The 20010-nt window shown below is 44.9% G+C and overlaps 1 protein-coding gene across 2 annotated transcripts in view; it reads left to right on the top strand.

Annotated features, from left to right (window-relative positions):
• Positions 1–20010, top strand: part of LOC115150879 (E3 ubiquitin-protein ligase PDZRN3-B) — a 123736-nt gene that overhangs the window by 55589 nt on the left and 48137 nt on the right. The window contains exon 1 of one of the 2 annotated variants that reach the window (XM_029694655.1): positions 19680–19728. The exons of the other annotated variant lie outside the window; for it this stretch is intronic. Within the exon in view, the coding sequence (XP_029550515.1) occupies positions 19723–19728 (6 nt within the window). The 5' untranslated portion in view covers positions 19680–19722. Of the gene's footprint in view, positions 1–19679; positions 19729–20010 lie in introns of those variants that run through there. 2 annotated transcript variants of the gene reach the window in all.

Raw genomic sequence — 20010 nt, 5'->3', positions numbered from 1 at the left:
AGTAGAGATGTGGGGTTTCATCCCTCTCTTTCTCTCACTGTTTCTCTCATGTTTCTCTTTTTGTTTCTCTTTCTCTCTCTTTCTTCTCTCTTCTCTCTCTCTCTGTCTCTGCGTGCCTGTGGACCCCCACCCCTCCCCCAGAGGAGGCCGTTTCCTGCCATGCCTCTTGCTCGGGCCTTATTTTTCTTGGCATGGGCTGCACACAGACACTCGCAAGAGTTCTCTGAAGCTTCCGTGTTTTTTCCTCCCCCTCTTTTTTTCCTCTTTCCACCTCCTCTCTCTTCACTCTTGACTGTCACATGCATTTGTGAATAAAAGTCCTTGGCATATCACTCCTCAAAAACACTATAGGTGAGTAAATGGGGACTGATAAAGATGTGTGAGGAGGTGTCTCCATAAGAAGCTGTGTGCAGTGAAGCTCAATAGCCCTTAATGGATCCATGGTTCTCCGGCCATTTTTGGCAGTAATTTGAGCCCCGCATATTCACCCAGCGCATATTTTAATGACATTTAAACATCTCCAGATGCAATTTGAAAGAACACAAAAACGGCCAAACAAAGTTGCACTGATTTAAGGCTTTTTGCTAGACTTTTTGCAGTGTTACACTACAGGCTGGAAAATCACTCCGAATGTTTACAGATTTGAGGTGTGCTTTTTCGTGATTCCTTCTCATTCAATGTGATCGATTGTATCATAAGAAAGTGCATGACAATATTATATGAGTGAACGAGACAGTATTCTTTTGATTTCATGTATTTATTGTGCTGTAGGGCCCTATACTATCCGCCTGGCTCTACTGAGCTGAGGTTGACTGAATGTGAGTGATGCCAGCATATTGTTTCCCAGCACTGCTCTGTGGCTTGTGGGAACAGGGTTATAAAGAGCTTTGAATGACAGAAGCGTGCACTCTGGTCAGTCTGTGCATTGTAGTCTAGTGTTTACATGCCTCTGGCCCTCACACCACCGCCATGGCCCAGAGCAGTTAAACTGCTAGTCTGAGTTAGTGCCGCAAAAAGGTGCTCGGTCTCAAGGGTTATCAGTGACGAGGAACACTGGAGATGTGCTTTTCTTGGATGAGCACACAGTCCCTGCATTCTCGTGTATGTGTGTGTGTATGTGTGTGTGAGAGCATGTGGGTGAGGGGGGGGGGGCTGAGGGTTCCAACAGACTGAGCTCATCAGCGACTTTAAACAGTCCCACATTTCAGAAAGAACGAAAACACAACTGTTCCTCAGTATTTTACCCAGTAAGAGAGTGTGTATGCAGGCAACAGACTGTCGACCACTTTAAGAGAGTACCTTATCCCCACACAGCAAAGACATTAAATCAGGGCTCTAAGTCATGATTTTAAGGCTGGTTATTTAAAGCTGGTTATTGTGTACCTCCTTTCCCCCGCCTCTTACCTACAGCAGAGCTCAAATCAAACCCATATGGCTATCTACCAGGCTTTACTCAATCGAAAAATAACCCTAATCTTGGCTTGGCGTCTCCTCCTCATGCAATGTTTTCCATTGAACTGCAGGCCATACCCAGAGGGAGAGGAGGGAGAGAGGGAGGTAACAGAGAGCTTGAGTCCCACTGTTACGTCACGTTGTCTACACAGCCCCCTGATTGAGTTATCACATAATTACTGCTGTTTAAATAAATAGACAGGCCTTCTAAAACACCCAGCATAGATCAACGACAGTGCCTCCCATCCTATCCTGCTCCAACCAGCAACAGGGCGTGCCATCGCTCATCACACCAGAGTACAATTGTGTACACTACACACACACACACATCCATTACATTTCCCTGTACTCTACTCCCTCCTCTATCCCCTTAATGTGATGGCAGTCGTTCAAAACTAGCAGAGATCTTTGAACATGACAATGATTTGTTGTTGTTGTTGTTGTTTTCCCAGCATTCCCATGGATAGTAATTAGAGGCGGGTGAGGGGGTGTGGCAAGGGGTTTTGGATGAGACCAGAGCTGCCCCTCCTCCCCCACTTAGGGCCCAGTGCGTGTCTCTGTAGCCAGGGCCAAATTAAAAGCCTCTGCATTCACATTCAATTAAAAGCTCCCCTCTGTGGCCGCAGAGAAACAGCTGCATCGCCTGCTCACTGTCTGTGGTGTTGTGTCTCGCTCTAAGATGAGACCAGGGCTTCTCTGCTCACACACACACACACACACACACACACACACACACACACACACACACACACACACACACACACACACACACACACACTGAGAAGCAGCAAAGTTAGATAAAAGCCAAATCACGTGGAAATGTTTACATGAGAAGCGACGTCCCAACTTCACTCATCCTTATCTGGCCTGTATAATAAGGCACAATTATAGAATAGATAAGACAACGTGGACAACAGGCTTGTAAGAAAGGAAGTGAGTAATGGCTTGTAAACAGATATGTTATCCCCTATTCTTTGATGCAGAAGACCGAGTATCTCCAAGAATGAACCAGTACGTACTGATCTGTAATCATGTGGTATTTGTTGATTTGAGGCTCGTTAGAATTTCCACATTGGGAACATTGCTAAGTTTCTCACTCTAATACTGTTGCACTTACATTTAATGACTGAATGCAGTCAAATGTATCCGAACATGAACTTTGGATAGAGATATGTTTTGTTCCTGGCTGCTGAGTTTACTATATGATATAGGGTCTAAGTCTGTTCAGGGTGGATACATGCATACGTCCTGTAAATAGCTGAAACACTCCTTGACCCGCAGTCTTTAAATCACAGGGCAAAAGTGCACGACGCTTGTGAGCTTCAGCTCTGCTCCAGTATGTGTCCTGTATAGTAGCAGTGAGACGGATGGAATGATAACGTAGTCCCTGATGGCTCCTCTGCCTTGACGGCCTGGCCGTGAGAGGAGGACTGGGGATCCAGTCTAAATGTGAACCTGTGGACAGATGAATATCATGAGCCTGTCTCCTCTGCCTCATTCAATTATTTATTTTTGAACATGTTTTGGGTTGTTTAGCAGACGCCGTTATCCAGAGCGACTTACATCCCAGCCACTGATCATCAGTGGCTGTCCACTCATGTCTCTCCTTCCTTCCCTCTCATCCTACCTCCCTCCTATAACTCCTACAACAGAGTTTTAATCAAATAGCTTGTTGATTTACACCTCAAGTAATCTCATTCTACATGTAGTTGGCTCTCTGTACCTGATGGACTTTATCCTTATCTGACATATGCACTGTTCACCCTATATAAATCAGGCGTTGGATTTTCACCTGTCATTAAATGGTATTTAGTAGGACTGTGACGATACCATTATTGCAATATTTTTTTCCATGGCAAAAGTGAAAACACGAAGCAGACCAGACTCTCTGGTCCTTTAAAAACTGTATGTAAAATATTGTGTGCTATAGCTGGATGACAATATAATGTTTGTTTCCAACACCGTATTTTGTTTCCTTGCCATGATACAAACGAGTTTCGCGACTGGTATAATTGCATACATTAGTCATATCAAAATGTTACTTTTGTATATATATATATATATATATATATATATATATATATATATATATATATATATATATATATATATATATATATATATATGTGGACACCCCTTCAAATTAGTGGATTCGGCTATTTCAGCCACACCTGACAAGTGTATAAAATCAAGCACACAGCCATGCAATCTCCATAAACAAAACGTTGGCAGTAGAATGGCCTTACTGAAGAGCTCAATGACTTTCAACGTGGCACCGTCATAGGATGCCACCTTTCCAACAAGTCAGTTGGTGAAATTTCTGCACTGCTAGAGCTGCGCCGGTCAGCTGTAAGTGCTGTTATTGTGAAGTGGCAACATCTAGGAGCAACAATGGCTCAGCCATGAAGTGGTAGGCCACACAAGCTCACAGAACGGGACCGCCGAGTGCATAAAAATTGTCTGTCCTCCGTTGCAACACTCACTACCGAGTTCTAAACTGCCTCTGGAAGCAACGTCAGCACAAGATCTGTTCATCGGGAGCTTCATAAAATGGGTTTCCATGGCGAGGAGCCGCACACAAGCCTAAGATCGCAATGCCATGCATCGGCTGGAGTGTTGTAAAGCTCGCCACCGATCGACTCTAGAGCAGTGGAAACATTCTCTGGAGTGATGAATTACGCTTCACCATCTGGCAGCCGACAGACGAATCTGGCTTTGGCGGGTGCCGGGAGAACACTGCCTGCCGAATGCATAGTGCCAACTGTAAAGTTTGGTGGAGGAGAAATAATGGTCTGGGGCTGTTTTTCATGGTTCGGGCTAGGTCCCTTAGTTCCAGTGAAGGGAAATGTTAATGCTACAGCGTTAAGATTAACATTCTAGACGATTCTGTGCTTCCAACTTTGTGGCAAGAGTTTGGGGAAGACCCTTGTCTCTTTCAACATAACAATGCTCCCATGCACAAAGCGAGGTCCATACAGAAATGGTTTGTTGAGATGGCAGAATGGAAGAACTTGACTAGCCTACACAGAGCCCTGACCTCAACTCCATCAAACACCTTTTGGGATGAATTAGAACGCCGACTGCGAGCCAGGCCTAATCTCCCAACATCAGTTCCCGACCTCACCAATGCTCTTGTGACTGAATGGAAGCAAGTCCCTGCAGCAATGTTCCAACACCTAGTGGAAAGCCTTCCCAGAAGAGTAGAGGCTGTTATAGCAGCAAAGGGGGACCAACTCCATATTAATTCCCATGATTTTGGAATGAGATGTTCGACGAGCAGGTGTCCACATACTTTTGTGTATATGTCTATGACAATAAAGTGTAGGTTGTCTGTTGTTAGAATGTATATCTGTGTGTGGGATGATGAGTAGCCTGTAGATAAGAGTGAACTCTGGGAGAGACTCTGCTGCCTGTCAGGCTGCCTGACCAGCTGAGACCAGCCCAGGCACTGTGTTATTAAACAGAGACGGACTCGGAGAGAACCCACACTCCGCACCAAATAAGGCCAACGGCTCACCCTCTTACCTCAGGCCTCACCACTCTAAATGATGAACAAAACCTACAGCCTGTCCTGACACACTCCAATTACTATACATACCTGCCTATCAAATGACGTGCAAAAGTATTAACATATTCCTACCTCTCTCTCTCTCTTTTCTTTCTTTCTCCGCAGGTAAGAAAGACTGCCCTCCCTTAAAGCCTTTTTGATCTGCCATGTAAGTAGAGTGTCACAGTGCGGATTCCCCCATCCTTTCTCTCTCCCACTGTGCAGGTATGTGTGTGATATCCTTTTTGGATACTTGTTGTTTTGACAGCCCGTTTAGTCAGGCTGCTTTTGAAATATTGTTAGCGGTGAGCTCGCATTCCCCAACCTGTCTATCATGAAGTAATCCAGTGTGTCAGTCAAACCATGCCCCTGATTACTGGTGCCATGTGATGCTATCTCCTCTCTATTATGCTGCCGTGGAAAAAAGGAGCAATTTTATGCCCACAATTTAGCGCTCGCAGTACTGGCTTAGTGATAATAGAGACTTAACCTGTATTGACTTACTCCTTTGCATAATCCTGGCTAAAGAGCAACTTCCAGTGTGTCTGTGATTACTACAAGGGTAATAGCACCTGGGAAACTGGCAGGCTGGCTGCTCTAATCCTGCTGTGGCGGATGCTTTGGGCTTCAAGAGGAAGGGAGGGAGGTAAACCTTCGAGAGGACTTCAAAAGAGAGGAGTGAGGCTGGGCCATGACGGCAATGTTTGGTGTGAAAGCAGTAGCCATGTCGATCAGAGGGGCCCGGGGCCACCAGGTCACTGGGAGGGATGGGCTTAGTCACTGGGAGGAGTGGGCTTAGTCTCTGCAGACGGACGACAGTCCTTAACCAGACACCCCCCTGCTTATGTAAACCAGCCTCTGGGCATGTAGAGAAGCAGCAGGAGGTTGGGGAGCTGATGATAGGAGGACTCCTGTTCCAGGTCTGGCAGAGGAAGAAAATATGACCTCCATCATGAGGAGAACTCAGTTGGGCTGAAGAGCCTGAGGTACAGAGGTACAGGTCTAAGATTCCCAGAGTGTACCTCTGATTTACCACTCCAGGAAATAAAGGCCAGGAAGTCTGAAATGAGTCAGGCCTTTTTATCTTTGCTCTGCTTGTTTTGCTCGACGTCGACAGTGTTGAACCGCACATTCGATTTGCTCTTACTAAATGTCCTAAGAAGAAAGAGCTGCATCGTTCAGAGACTGGGAGAGAGACCATGTTTGGAGGGTTTATTTAGGCCGTAGTATTAAACAATGCATCTGATCTGGGTTCTTTATAGGGGCCGGCCAGACATCCAGCAGTTCTGGGGAGTAGCACACATTGTGAAGTATAGAGCTTCACTTTCAATGTAGTTTCTGCTCCAAACCTTCATCCACTTTGCCCAGACCACACATCCTTTAGGGCCAATATTTCTGAAGTTGGTTTGCTTATACATTTGCTCTCTTGCTCTCTTTTCTCGCTCTTTTCTCTCTCGGCTCGCTCGCTCTTGCTCACTCTCTCTCACTTCATGCACAACCAGAGAGAGAGCGAGAGAGATCATATTCATGTTCACTAGCCTGTTAACTGAACACTCACTTTCATCAATGTACAGCAGAGCAGAATACTGCAGCTGATCTCTGATTATATTTGTTTAACTAAATGTTATGTAATGTGTATATTTCTACAAGGTCGACATAAACATACTTGTCAGGCAAACAAAATTTGCAGAACGTCTCCTAACCTAATTTTGTTTATGCGGACCTGGTTAGGGAGCCATTGCAGGGGCTGCTGGGTAGGAGGAGGGCGTAAGGCTAAGGAGCCCGCTGGCTGCCATGTTAAAACAAACTGTGGTAGTGTGGCTGTAGCCTGGCTGGGACTGGGACAGCTCCTGTAAATATAGGGCCTGTCTGTGCTTGTTTGTTCTGGGGGTGATGGGTGAGGTCATATTTAGCACAGTCAGAACAGAAGAGAGGCAACTCCATAGTGTTTAAGCCCATTGTGTCGTCTGGACCTCGTATTGGGGCTTTAGTAATGTTCAGGAAAAATGTATCCACTTCAGTCAATGCCCAGCTAGCACATTTAGTGGCTTGGAAGTTGTGAGAACTCTTGTTTTTGGTTGCACATTGGTTTCCTGACTGGTAAAATGTTTTTTAAACGTTCTGGGAACGTTTATTTTTAGGTTGCAAGGAGGTTCTGAGAACGTTTTACTCTGGTTCCTTGAAAGTTTTCCTGGGAGGTTTTATTAATGCTCATAAAACGGAAATTAAAGGTTTACTTGTAGGTTATTTAATAACTTCCTGAAAATGTTCACTGAATGTTTCAATAACACTTTTAATGACACTTCTAGCTTATTTTGGGTAAACCTTTATTTCTTACTCCAAACACAGATAGGACACATGGAAATTCATTTTCTTAGGCATTAATAATGCAAACATTTAAAAAATAATTATGACAAGGCATCAGTGAGATTTGAACCTATAATTATATGTTCTCTATCCATGGAATTCCAACACCCGAGCCCTCTGATGTCAAAAACTACAGACCGGTATCCCTTTTTAAAAAAAAACACTTGTACGTGCTGTCTCTGACCAAATCTCTCTCTGTACGACTTTCTTGACCCTAACCAGACAGGCTTCAATACAGGTCACTCAGCCGAGACTGCTCTTCTCTGTGTCACGGAGGCTCTCCTGCCAAAGGTGACTCTTGCTCTTCTGTTCTCATCCTCCTAGATCTATCTGCTGTCTTTGACACCATGAACCATCAGTTACTCCTCTCCACCCTCTCAGGGCTGGGCGTTTCAGGCTCTACACACTCTTGGATTGCATCCTACCTGGCAGGCTGCTCCTACAAGGTGACGTGGAGAGGATCTGTGTCTTTACCACATTCTCTCACTACTGGTGTCCCACAGGGCTCGGTTCTAGGCCCTCTTCTCTCTTTACACCAAGCCACTTGGCTCCGTCATATCCTTATATGGTCTCTCTTATCATTGCTATGCGGATGACATTCAACTATTTTTCTCTTTCCCCCTTCTGACACCCAGGTGGCGACACACATCACTGCATGCCTGGCAGATATCTCAGCTTGGATGTTCATCGCACCACCTCAAGCTCAACCTCGACAAGACAGAGCTGCTCTATCTCCCAGAGAAGGCCTGCCCGCTCCAAGACCTCTCCATCATGGTTGACAACGCCACGGTGTCCTCCCTCCCAGAGTACAAAGAACCTCAGTGTGACCCTGTACAACACCCTGTCATTTTCTGAAAACATCAAAACAATGACTTGCTCCTGCAGGTTCATGCTTTACAACATCCGTAAAGTATGACCTCACCGCACACAGGAAGCGGCGCAGGTCCTAATCCAGGCACTTGTCATCTCCTGTCTGGACTACTGCAACTCGCTGTTGGCTGGGTCCCCCTCTTGTGCCATCAAACCCCTGCAACTTATCCAGAATGCTGCAGTCCGCTTAGTGTTCAACCTTCACAAATTCTCCCACATCATCACGCTCCTCCGCACACTCTACTGGCCTCCAGTCGAAGCTCGCATCCACTGCAAGACCATGGTTCTTGCCTATGGCGCAGCAAAAGGAACAGCCCCTCCCTACCTTCAGGCTCTGCTCAAACCCTACACCCCAACCCGAGTACGCCACCTCTGGTCTCTTGGCCCTCTCACCCGCTCAGCCCAGTCCAAATTCTTCTCTGTCCTGGCAGCCCAAAGGTGGAACCAGCTTCCCCTTGAAGCTAGGGCAGCAGAGTCCCTGCCCATCTTCAGAAAACATCTGAAACCCTACTTCTTCAAACAGTAGATCAGAGGGAGAGAAGTCTCATGCTGTCTTCAGTGTCAGCCTACTGTACTAGAGACCAGTGAGGAGGAGCAGTGGTCTGTTAACAGGAGCAGAGGAGAGGAGGTGGACGAGGTGGAATATGTGCCAAGCGATGCAGATAGTGAAGATAATAAGCCCCCATCCCTCACCCAGTCAATGCCATCTGCTGCCCTCATGGGCACAGTTTATCCGGAGCAATCCTCCCTCTGACTCCCACACTCTCCCATCCTCTCTCGCTCTCGCTCGCTCTCTCTGTGTCCCTCCAGCAGCAGCACAGATAGCCAGGTAGGGAGGGAAAAGTGCAGAGTTGATGAAGGGTTAGTGTTAGTCAGGGCAACACAGATTTCAGCACCTCCCACTGTTGATGAGTAAGGTCCCATTGATGGAGGGAATACAGGGAGTTGAGCCCTGGCTGTCCAAGCACTAGATTCTGGATGGGATAGGACGTGATGGACAATAAGTATTTTAAGAATCATTGACAGCTGCTCGGAAGAAACGAATCCTCTCCAGAACATTCTCTGTCCCCCCTGAGATTACCCTGTGACTCAGATACCAGTGGGCATTAGTTTTACAGAGTGTTGGGATTTTAAAAAATAGTTTTGCCCAAAACAAGAAAGTCATTAATTGTAACCGTGGACAAATGCTTGAAATCAGGTGGGGGTTATATTTAAAGAAGAAGGAATAGGGAAGGTGATGGAAGGGCGACAGGAGTGGCAGGGTCTACAGACAATCCCGGATTACAAATGGAAAACCAGCCCGGACAAACGTCTTGCTCCCGGACAAACACCTTCTTCGCCCACTTTGAGGATAACACAGTTCCACCGACGCGGCCCGCTCCCAAGGACTGTGGATTCTCGTTCTCCATGGTTGACGTGAATAAGACATTTAAGCGTGTTAACCCTCGCAAGTCTCCCAGCCCAGAAGGCATCCCTAGCTGGTCGACGTGAGTAAGACATTTAAGCGTGTTAACCCTCGCAAGGCTCCCAGCCCAGATGGCATCCCTAGCTGGCCGACGTGAGTAAGACATTTAAGCGTGTTAACCCTCGCAAGGCTCCCAGCCCAGACGGCATCCCTATCTGCGTCCTCAGAGCGGACATATTTATGGACATAGTCAATCTCTCCCTATCCCAGTGTCCCCACTTGCTTTGAGATGTACACCATTGTTCCTTTACCCAAGAAAGCAAAGGTAACTTAACTCAATGACTATCACCCCGTAGCACTCACTTCTGTCATCATGAAGTGCTTTGAGAGGCTAGTTAAGGATCATATCACCTCTACCTCACCCTAGACCCACTTCAATTTGCTTACCGCCCCAATAGATCCCCATACGATGCCATCGCACTGCACACTGCCCCATCCCATCTGGACAAGAGGAATACCTATATATGAATGCTATTCCTTGACTCTATCTCAGCATTCAACACCATAGTACCCTCCAAGCTCATCATTAAGCTCGAGGACCTAGGTCTGAACCCTTCCCTGTGCAACTGGGTCCTGGACTGGTGGTGGTGGTGGTGAAGGTAGGAAACAACACCTCCACTTTGCTGATCCTCAACACTGGGGCCCCACAAGGGTGCATGCTCAGCCCACTCCTGTACTCTCTGTTCACCCATGACTGCGTGGCCACGCATGCCTCCAACTCAATCATCAAGTTTGCAGATGACACAACAGTTGTAGGCCTGATTACCAACAATGACGAGACAGCCTACAGGGAGTAGGTGACGGCACTGGCGGAGTGGTGCCAGGAAACAAAATGAAGGAGCTGATCGTGGACTTCAGGAAACCGCAGAGGGAGCACGCCCCTATCCACATGGACGGGACAGCAGCGGAGAAGGTGGAAAGCTTCAAGTTCCTCAGCGTACACATCACTGAAAAACTGAAATGGTCCACCCACACTGACAGTGTGGTGAAGAAGGCGCAACAGCGCCTCTTCAACCTCAGGAGGCTGAAGAAATTTGTCTTGGCCCCTAAGACCCTCACAAACTTTTACAGAAGCACATCCTGTCGGGCTGTATAACCGCCTGGTATGGCAACTGCACAGCCTGCAACCTCAGGGCTCTCCAGAGGGTGGTGCGGTATGTCCAACGCATCACCACGGGAACACGGCCTGCCCTCCAGGACACCTACAGCACCTGATGTCACAGGAAGGCCAAAAAGATCATCAAGGACATCAAACACCTGAGCCATGGCCAGTTCACCCCACTATCATCCAGAAGGCAAGGTCCATACAGGTGCATCAAAGCTGGGACCTAGAGACTGAAAAACAGCTTCTATCTCAAAGCCATCAGACTGTTAAATAGCCATCACTAGCCGGCTACCACCCGGTTACTCAACCCTACACCTTAGAGGCTGCTGCCCTATATACATAGACATGGAATGACTGGCCACTTTAATAATGGAACACTAGTCACTTTAATAATGTTTACATACTGCTTTACTCATTTCATATGTATATACTGTATTCTATTCTACTGTATTTTAATCAATGCCACTCCGACATTGCTCGTCCTAATATTTCTATATTTCTTAAATCCATTATTTTACTGATTTGTGTGTATTCTTGTGAATTGTTAGATTCTACTGCACTGTTGGAGATAGGAACACAATCATTTCGCTACACCCGCAATAACATCTGCTAAAAATGTGTATGTGACCAATAACATTTGATTTGAGAGGATAGAAGAGAAAGGCATTAGAGAGGAGGGTATGGGAGTGGAAAGTGTGGGTTGGTTGGTGAGACTCCTACATGTTTTGAACCAAGACAGCCTATCTTTAGTTTGCGTTGTGTGTGTGTGCACATGCATGCGCAATGTCTCAATCCTTCTTCTTATTGCGACGTCAGACGTGTCCATCAGTGACAAGCCTCCAACCTCGACTCTGACATGGAGTGGACTTCAACTAGCTATCTCTGGTTATTACTGCTGCTAGCTTTAGCTCTCTCTGTTTGTCCTGTTTCAGACTTTTCAATTACGTTTGAGTTTCATCACTTCTTTTTTCCCTCGCTTGTTCTTTCAACAGCCACATGTAAAACCAGAACTTCTGTGGGGGGCGTATTATGGTTTTCAACACTGTTTCATTTAAATCCGTATTTAATGTCTGTGAGCGTTCCAGGGAGAACTATTTCTGACCCTTTCTCCATGCCAGGTTATCCCTCTCAGTGGAAGAAAAGCTCTGCTCTCCTGCGTGTCTGTATAATACATCCAGAACCCTGCCGCCCTCCCCCTGTATGCGCCTCCACCTTTCTCAACCAGGGCCCAGCCTCCAAGTAGTCTGACCTTATAAAAATCACTGGACTACTTCCAGAGGAGGGCGTTCCATTAGATTAGGGACACCTCTGGCTCTGTCCTCCTCCCCACCTTTGCCCCACCTGTCTGTCAGAGAGGTTGGAACTCCTTTCTACCTTTCAATTAAAAGGTGTGAGAGAAAGTTGGGTAAAAGTGTATTTGCGCCTCGTTACTACACTGTATATAGCCATAATATGACATCTGAAATGTCTCTTTCTTTTCAACTTTTGTGAGTGTAATGTTTATTCATTTCTGATTTGTTTACTTCACTGTTGTTTATGATCCATTTCACTTGCTTTGGCAATGGGAACATATGTTTCCCATGCCGATAAAGCCCTTGAAGAGAGAGGGAGTAAGAAAAGGTAGAGGGAGAGTCAAGAGGAGGAGAGCGAGGGAGAGGGGTGCGGGCCAGGTTGGGCTAATCTCAGCCTTATCTACTGGACTCTGGGAGTCTGGCTCCAGCTCCTCTGGGGCTCCTCCCATCCTGGGTAGGAGAGGGAAGGGGAGGGAGGGGAATGCCTTTTATTCAGCCTGACTGGTCTGACTTCAAAGGCGCCAGAGGCATCACCGGGTATCCTTTCTTTCATTACCAGGAGCTTTGTGCTAATCTGCAGGGACACACCTGACGTCCCCTCAGCTCAGGGAGTAAGTGCTGTGTAATCTGGACATAAAGGAGACTTAATCCCTGCGTTAGGGTCACATACTCCTGCACCTCTACCTGATCCAGGATCAGCTCAAGAGCTTGTTAATTTGTTAATCAGAGCCGGGTTGCAGTCAGGGCCATGTGTGGATCACAGGAAGAGCGGGGTCAGGGACTGGCATCTTAACTAACACCAAGGGACATGGAGGCCATGTAAAGCGAGCATTGAAGAAGCAGTTGGCCAGTGTTGGGTAGTAGTGAACTACATGTAGTTCAACTAGTAATTGAACTACATTTTGCAGTAGCTTGGTGGTACACATTCTGCTAACATCTGACTCCAGAGTGCTCTGTCTTGCAGTTTGTAGTCTTGACATTTCAGATTTAGATCAAATAATTTTTCACAATGTAGTTAGGATTTAGTGAACTACCTTTTCAAATTAACTTTAGTTAAGTAAACAATATTTTTCTTCAGGGTAGATTTAGTGTAGCTTAACTTCTTTGGTAACTTGGTAAATGATCTTTTCAGAGTAACTTCCCCAACACGATAGTTTACCTTCCCCTTTGACTTCCAGAGGGTAATGAATAGTAAAAGCCAGTTTGGGAGTTTTCTAAAACTGTTGAAAGTAAAGTCCATGTCCATAGCTCTATAAAGACAATGATGTTACTACAAAGCCATGTGGAACAGAAATAAAGTATTTAGCAGAGCTGTAGCTACCATTGTGAATTATTTATTCACGGTGGAGCTCCTATGGCCTAAACATTGATCCCTACTTCCTACTGTAGCTCAGCTCCTGGCATGCTCATTGGGTGGCTAATGACGCAAATAACAGCAGCCAAACAGCATGCCTCCAGAGATGGGGATTCAGAACAGAATCATCTCGTCCCCTTCCTCAACATACAGTGCATTCGGAAGCTATTCAGATCCCTTGACTTTTTCCACATTTTGTTACGTTACAGCCTTATTCTAAAATGGATTAAATGTTTTTTTCCCCCTCATCAATCTACACAAAATACCCCATAATAACAAAGAAAAAATCGTTTTTTTATTTTTTATTATTTAATATCACATTTACATACATTGCCCTCCACTAATAGTGGCACCCTTGGTAAATATGAGCAAAACAGGCTGTGGAAAAAAAAATCTTTGCTGTTTATCCTCTTGGTCTTTCATTCAAAATATTCACAAAAATCGAACCTTTAATTGTAAAATTGGTTCGTGAAATAAATATTTGTAAAATATTGTAAAATGTATGTGAAATAAATATTTTTCTCTGAAACGTGTTCCACAATTGGTACCCCTAGAAATTCTTATGCGTATAATCTAACTGAAGTAATTCCCATTCATATTTTACGTTAAATTCACCTAAGTGATTAGGAACACTTAAGTGGTAAGCCATGACTTCCTGTTTCACTGGGGTATAAATATGAGGTGACACACAGGCCAAGTTCCTGCATTTCTAAAAACCTGTTTTCGCTTTGTCATTATGGGGTATTGTGTGTCGATTGATGAGGGAAAACAAATAATTTAATCCATTTTAGAATAAGGCTGTAACGTAACATAATGTGGAAAAGGGGAAGGGGTCTGAATACTTTCCGAATGCACTGTAAGATGGAGAACATGGAAGTTCTACTACATATTCTATTCTATGAACAAAGGTTTACAGTATGTGTTCTGCGCTAGTAAAAAACAGCACAAAGTTGTATTGCTAATTGGCCAGCATCGCAGGTTCCTTGAGGGTTTCTCTGGCAAAATAAGAAGATGGACAAGCAGAAAAGCACACATGTACATGTACAAAAGCAGACATGCTTTAGTGTTCTGGCTTGCAGGTCTGCAGCTACTTTTTAAATTCCCATTTCCTTGAAGGTTTATCTCCAGTTTAGTTTGGAGATACATTTTGTCTTAAGCCTTTTCCCTGAACCCACATGGAACTATCTTTAAGGCATATGGGTCTTTCTATAAATAATGGGGCAAATGTGTGACATTGGGATCAACATTTCAAAATGGTTTGAAACCAAACTAAAAAGGATTTTCATGCAGTTCCACATGTGTACTTAGAGGAATAGATGTGAACATATGGAAATTGGCCCATAACTCCAGCTATTCAACAACATAGGTCTAGGACTATACATCCTTTAAGCAGGGTTCATACAGACATTGGCAAGTCAAAATTAAGGACTTTCAGGGATTGTTTTAATTACTGAATTGTAATTGTCAAGGACCTAAATGTTATACAATGTTATAATTTATATAATTGTACATATAGGTTGTAATATAGCACCCCCCCCCCCCCCCAAAAAAAAAGCATGCAAAAAAGTGTTACTTTAAGATAATTCATTTTTTTAGGCCTTGCCAATGCATTGATATTCAAAGTATTATTACATTCTAAAATATGTGAGAATAATGTGGACATTGCCTGACTAAATAGATTGGATGCATGCATGGCGATTTTCTGTGGCCTATGTGGCCGACGCAGGCACGAATAGCGGTAGCATTAATCTCACCATCGCTGTTTTTATAATGAGAAAGTGACTAAAAACCAGGTTCCCTTTTCAATGGAAGGATTTGTATGGAAAGCCAAGTTGAAGCCAACAATAGATGTTGTTGTCCTCGTAATAACCTCACTTAGTTTAACCGCAACAGAGTAGCTTAACACCCTTCAATTGAAGCGGCGGGAAACAAACGAAATTGGCCACATCTCTCACAAAAATGGATCAAAAATGAAATCACGGATAATTAAAGGGAGCAGGAGAATTTATAAATTGACTACTCTGTGTCCAATCCGAGGCACAACAGCATGAACTCATTACGTTGACTCTTTCTCTGTTAAATCTAACAAGACCCTTAATCAAGCAGACCGCAACAGATGATCAACATACATTTGATGGGACATTAGATCCAATCGTGGATCCAGGCACAACTATCTTCACCGGTGCAACGAATAAGACACTAAAATATTGTGGACGTTCCTTGCGAACACCTTTTTCCAGCACTTGGGTTGTTGTTGCATCGCATGCGCTATCACAACAGCTGTTCGTCACTTGACTGTCATTTAAAAAAATATCACAACAGCTGTTCGTCCCTTGACTGTCATTTGAAAAATTCCTCTCCGGATCAGATTATGATGTATGAAAATATCATGGCATAATTTATCAGCTGGACACCAAATCAAATGTGCATCCAACAAGAATTATGTCAAATTATGGAAGAACCACGTTAATGACAGTATCGATTTGGGTTTTAAGTATCACGGTAAGGTGACTCTTTCGGTTAGAAGCATTCAATTTTGTAATGCATACATTATTTTGGACGTGTGTGCCCATGAAATCTGTTTTCACCTCATAACAAGAGATTTCTATACAAAAAAAACAAAACGACAACTAGATCCAGGATTCGTACAGGGTTCAAGTTCAGTGTCTAATTTAACTGATTTAATGCTTAATATATGATATAATGACACCTTACACTACCATGAATGCAAGAACAGAAAAGTTATGTTCTATGTCACACGATTTTGGACAAATCCATCAAGACACCAACCATGATAAAGGAAAATTCAAAGTATTGAGACTTCTCGACTTTATCCACATTTTGTTTTAGCCTTATTCTAAAATGGATTAATATATATATATATATATATATATATATATATATATATATATATATATATATATATATATATATATCCTCAGTAATTTACACACAATACCCCATAATGACAAAGCAAAAATCGTTTTTTTTTAGAAATGTTTGCTAATTTATTCAATATTAAAAAACGAAATACCTTATTTTACTTAAAATTATCAGACCCTTTGCTATGGGACTCGAAATTGAGCTCAGGTGTATTCTGTTTCCATTGATCATCCTTGAGATGTTTCTACAACTTGTTTGGAGTCCACCTGTAGTAAATTAAATTGACTTGACATGATTTGGAAAGGCACACGCCTGTCTATATAGGCTCCCACAGTTGACAGTGCATGTCAGAGCAAAAACCAAGCCATGAGGTAGAAGGAATTGTCCGTAGAGTGCCTAGACAGGATTGTGTCGAGGCACAGATCTGGGGAAGGGTACCAAAACATTTCTGCAGCATTGAAGTTCCCCCAAAACACAGTGGCCTCTATCATTCTTAAATTGAAGAAGTATGGAACCACCAAGACTCTTCCTAGAGCTGGCAGCCCGGCCAAACTGAGCAATCGGGAGAGAAGGGCATCAGTCAGGGAGGTGACCAAGAACCAGATGGTCACTCTGACAGAGCTCTAGCGTTCCTTTGTGAAGATGGGAGAACCTTTCAGAAGGACAACCATCACTCCAGCACTCCACCAAACAGGCCTTTATGGCAGATTGGCCAGACAGAAGCCACTCCTCAGTAAAAGGCACATGACAGCCCGCTTGGAGTTTGCCAATAGGCACCTAAAGACTCTCAGACTATGAGAAGCAAGATTCTCTGGTCTGATGAAAACAAGATTGAACTATTTGGCCTGAATGCCAGGCGTCACGTCTGATGGAAACCTGGCAACATCCATGGTGTTGGCAGAATCATGCTCTGGGGATGTTTTTCAGCGGCAGGGTCTGTGAGACTAGTCAGGATTTGAGGCAAAGATGAACGGAGCAAAGTACAGAGAGATCCTTGTTCAAAACCTGCTCCAGAGCACTCAGGACCTCAGACTGGGGGCGAAGGTTCGCCTTCCAACAGGACAACAACTCTAAGCACACAGCCAAGACAACGCAGGAGTGCCTTCGGGACAAGTCTCTGAATGTCCTTGAGTGGCCCAGCCAGAGCCCGGACTTGAACCCGATCGAACATCTCTGGAGAGACCTGAAAATAGCTGTGCAGCATCGCTCCCCATCCAACATGACAGAGCTTGAGAGGATCTGCAGAGAAGAATGGGAGAATCTCCCCAAATACACAGGTGTGCCAAGCTTGTAGCGTCATACCCTAACCCTAATGTAATATTTCAGTTTTTTATTTTGAATAAATTAGCAAAAATGTCAATTGTTTTCGCTTTGTCGTTATGGAGTATTGTGTGTAGATTGAGGGCAAAAAAACATTGAATCAATTTTAATGTGGAAGAAGTCAAGGGGTCTGAATATTTTCCGAATGCACTGTAGCTTTGATCCACCTTACAGTATATCTTAATGCAATGACATATACATTTTTTTTGCAGATTATTATCAAAGACTTATCAACAGCTGTAGCAAGTTGTCCAGTGTAGGAAATCCTCACTGGTGCCCTAGTTTGTCGCAAGACCCATACAAGATCACATTTTTAGAAAGCAGTGGAGGAGACAAAGCTCTGATTTAAAGCAAGAGAAGGTGTATTTGTTGGATCTTTTTATGCTCCAACTTTCACATTTCAGCACCCTACTCTCACCAGTGTTTGAGATGATTTCCGAAGGGCCTCTGGAAGTCAACTGAAAAATTTTCCAAAAACTTTTGGCTTGAGAGTGCAGATAGAGTAGTGTGAACTGAACTCTCTCCACCCTCTACCCGACTTCCCCTCCCAGTCCCTATCCTATCCCAGCCCTTCGGTCCCCCAAGTTAATTCCTCTTTTGGGAATCTGTAGCAGATAAAGATTGATGTCATTGTCGGTCGGAGTCTTTTCCTCCCTCTTCCCCTCCTTCCCTCCTCTTGGTCTTATTCATCTTCTCATGACCACCAGTATAATTACGGCAGCTAGCTCCTCAACTCAGCCGTCCCCAGAATGAGCTGTTTACTTTGGGCCGCTTGCCTCTGGCTACTGTGGCTGAGCGCTGATCCCTATAGTACTCAGCGGGGGCAGCCACACAGTCACCAAACTCAACCAAGCGCGCGCGCGCCCGCCAGCCCTGCTCACCCAGCCGCCACACGGCCGCCGCGCTTCTTCCAACGCGCAACCGCCATAACCACGTTGTCCATATGACCAGCCTACCCTTGCTTTCTCTCGTTAGTAGTGGTAGCTAGAACAGTAAGACATCAACTCTTGTTGAGGAAAATCATAATAATCATAATTCATTTTAGTAATGGGTTTGGATGTATCAGCAGGCATTAAGCTGGCTCTGGATGGGCATAGCTACCACATTTTGTTTTCCCTTTGCCCAAAGGCTGAGGAGGAATGAAGTGGCGTTTTTTTCATTGAGACTTTCCCCCACACCAGTGGGTCTACAGTGTATTATGTCAAAACAAGCTCTACTGTTTTAATGTCACGTGCACAAGTACAGTGAAATGCCTTTCTTGCAAGCTCTAGTGTAATTGTGTGTCCTTCAGGAGAGCGACACTAAGACTTGGAGGGAGCAGAATCAACAACCCCTGCATCCTTCAAGACAGTTGCTTTGTGAAGGTGTTAAAGTTCATAGTTAGCCATTGTTATTTAAATGCAAGCTGAAAAATTCCCTGGACCTAGGCTTGGCCCCATGTCAGGGCAAGTCCGCCAGAGCCAAGTCCAAGTGAGACAGGGGTGCCGGTCGGCGTAGAAGAAAAAGTCTGAGTCTTTTGGGTAAAACACTGGGGTAAATCCTCATTGCAAACTCAGCAAAATAATCATCTGCCACTGCCCTGTGCAAGGGAGGGGAGTGGTATTTGTTTACCGACAGCCCAGGCAGGCTGGCTGTTGGGCCACAGAGACACATACATGTATTCCTTCCAGTTGGGCTGATCATGTGTAGTGTTGGTTGTTTGCAGGGCCCTTGCCTGCCTGCCAGCCAGCCAATCTCAGGCCCCTGGGCCCAGGTGCTTCCTGTCTACAATTTGGAAAAGCGTGAGTGAGCTCATGATGGGCCAAGTCAACCATAAGCATTACGCCCTCCCTGCTCCTAGCCCCATGGGATCGGCAATAAGGCTTTAAATATCCAACTCTATTTTCTCTCTCTCTCTCCCTCCCTTTCTGTCTTTCTACCTCTCTTTCTCTCTTGTAATCAGTGATGGCAGATACATTTGTCACTAACGTCGGTGCAGGGAGTGAGCTGAAACGTTAAGTGGAGATCCTTGTAGCTCCTCTCCATCTATTCGTTTGGTTGTTTCCTACTGCTGAGGTGTTGCTTGTGATGCTGGTAAGACATGCTGATTTTACCCATGAATCCTATCTTGGGCTGTGCTGTCTGTGTGTTGTTCTGTTGCTGTTCCCTGTGCCTTTCTGCTCCCTGTGCTGTTCTTGTTTGGGAAAGGAGCTCTCCGGTTCTTCCATGCGTGTGCACACAGCGTACATGCATAATGTAGAAGTTGTGTCCGGAGTGCACGTTCGAGGTGAAGCCGAGGCGTAGAATATTCGAGCAAATATTTTCACAAGTGAGAGGGGATTTACGCGGTTTTGTGCCAGCTGTGGCAGTACCGTA

The sequence above is a fragment of the Salmo trutta genome, chromosome 16 (assembly GCF_901001165.1).
Source record: "Salmo trutta chromosome 16, fSalTru1.1, whole genome shotgun sequence".
Classification (NCBI taxonomy): domain Eukaryota; kingdom Metazoa; phylum Chordata; class Actinopteri; order Salmoniformes; family Salmonidae; genus Salmo; species Salmo trutta.
The sequence above is the reverse complement of the archived record's forward strand: the minus strand, read 5'-3'. Positions and strand labels throughout refer to the sequence as shown.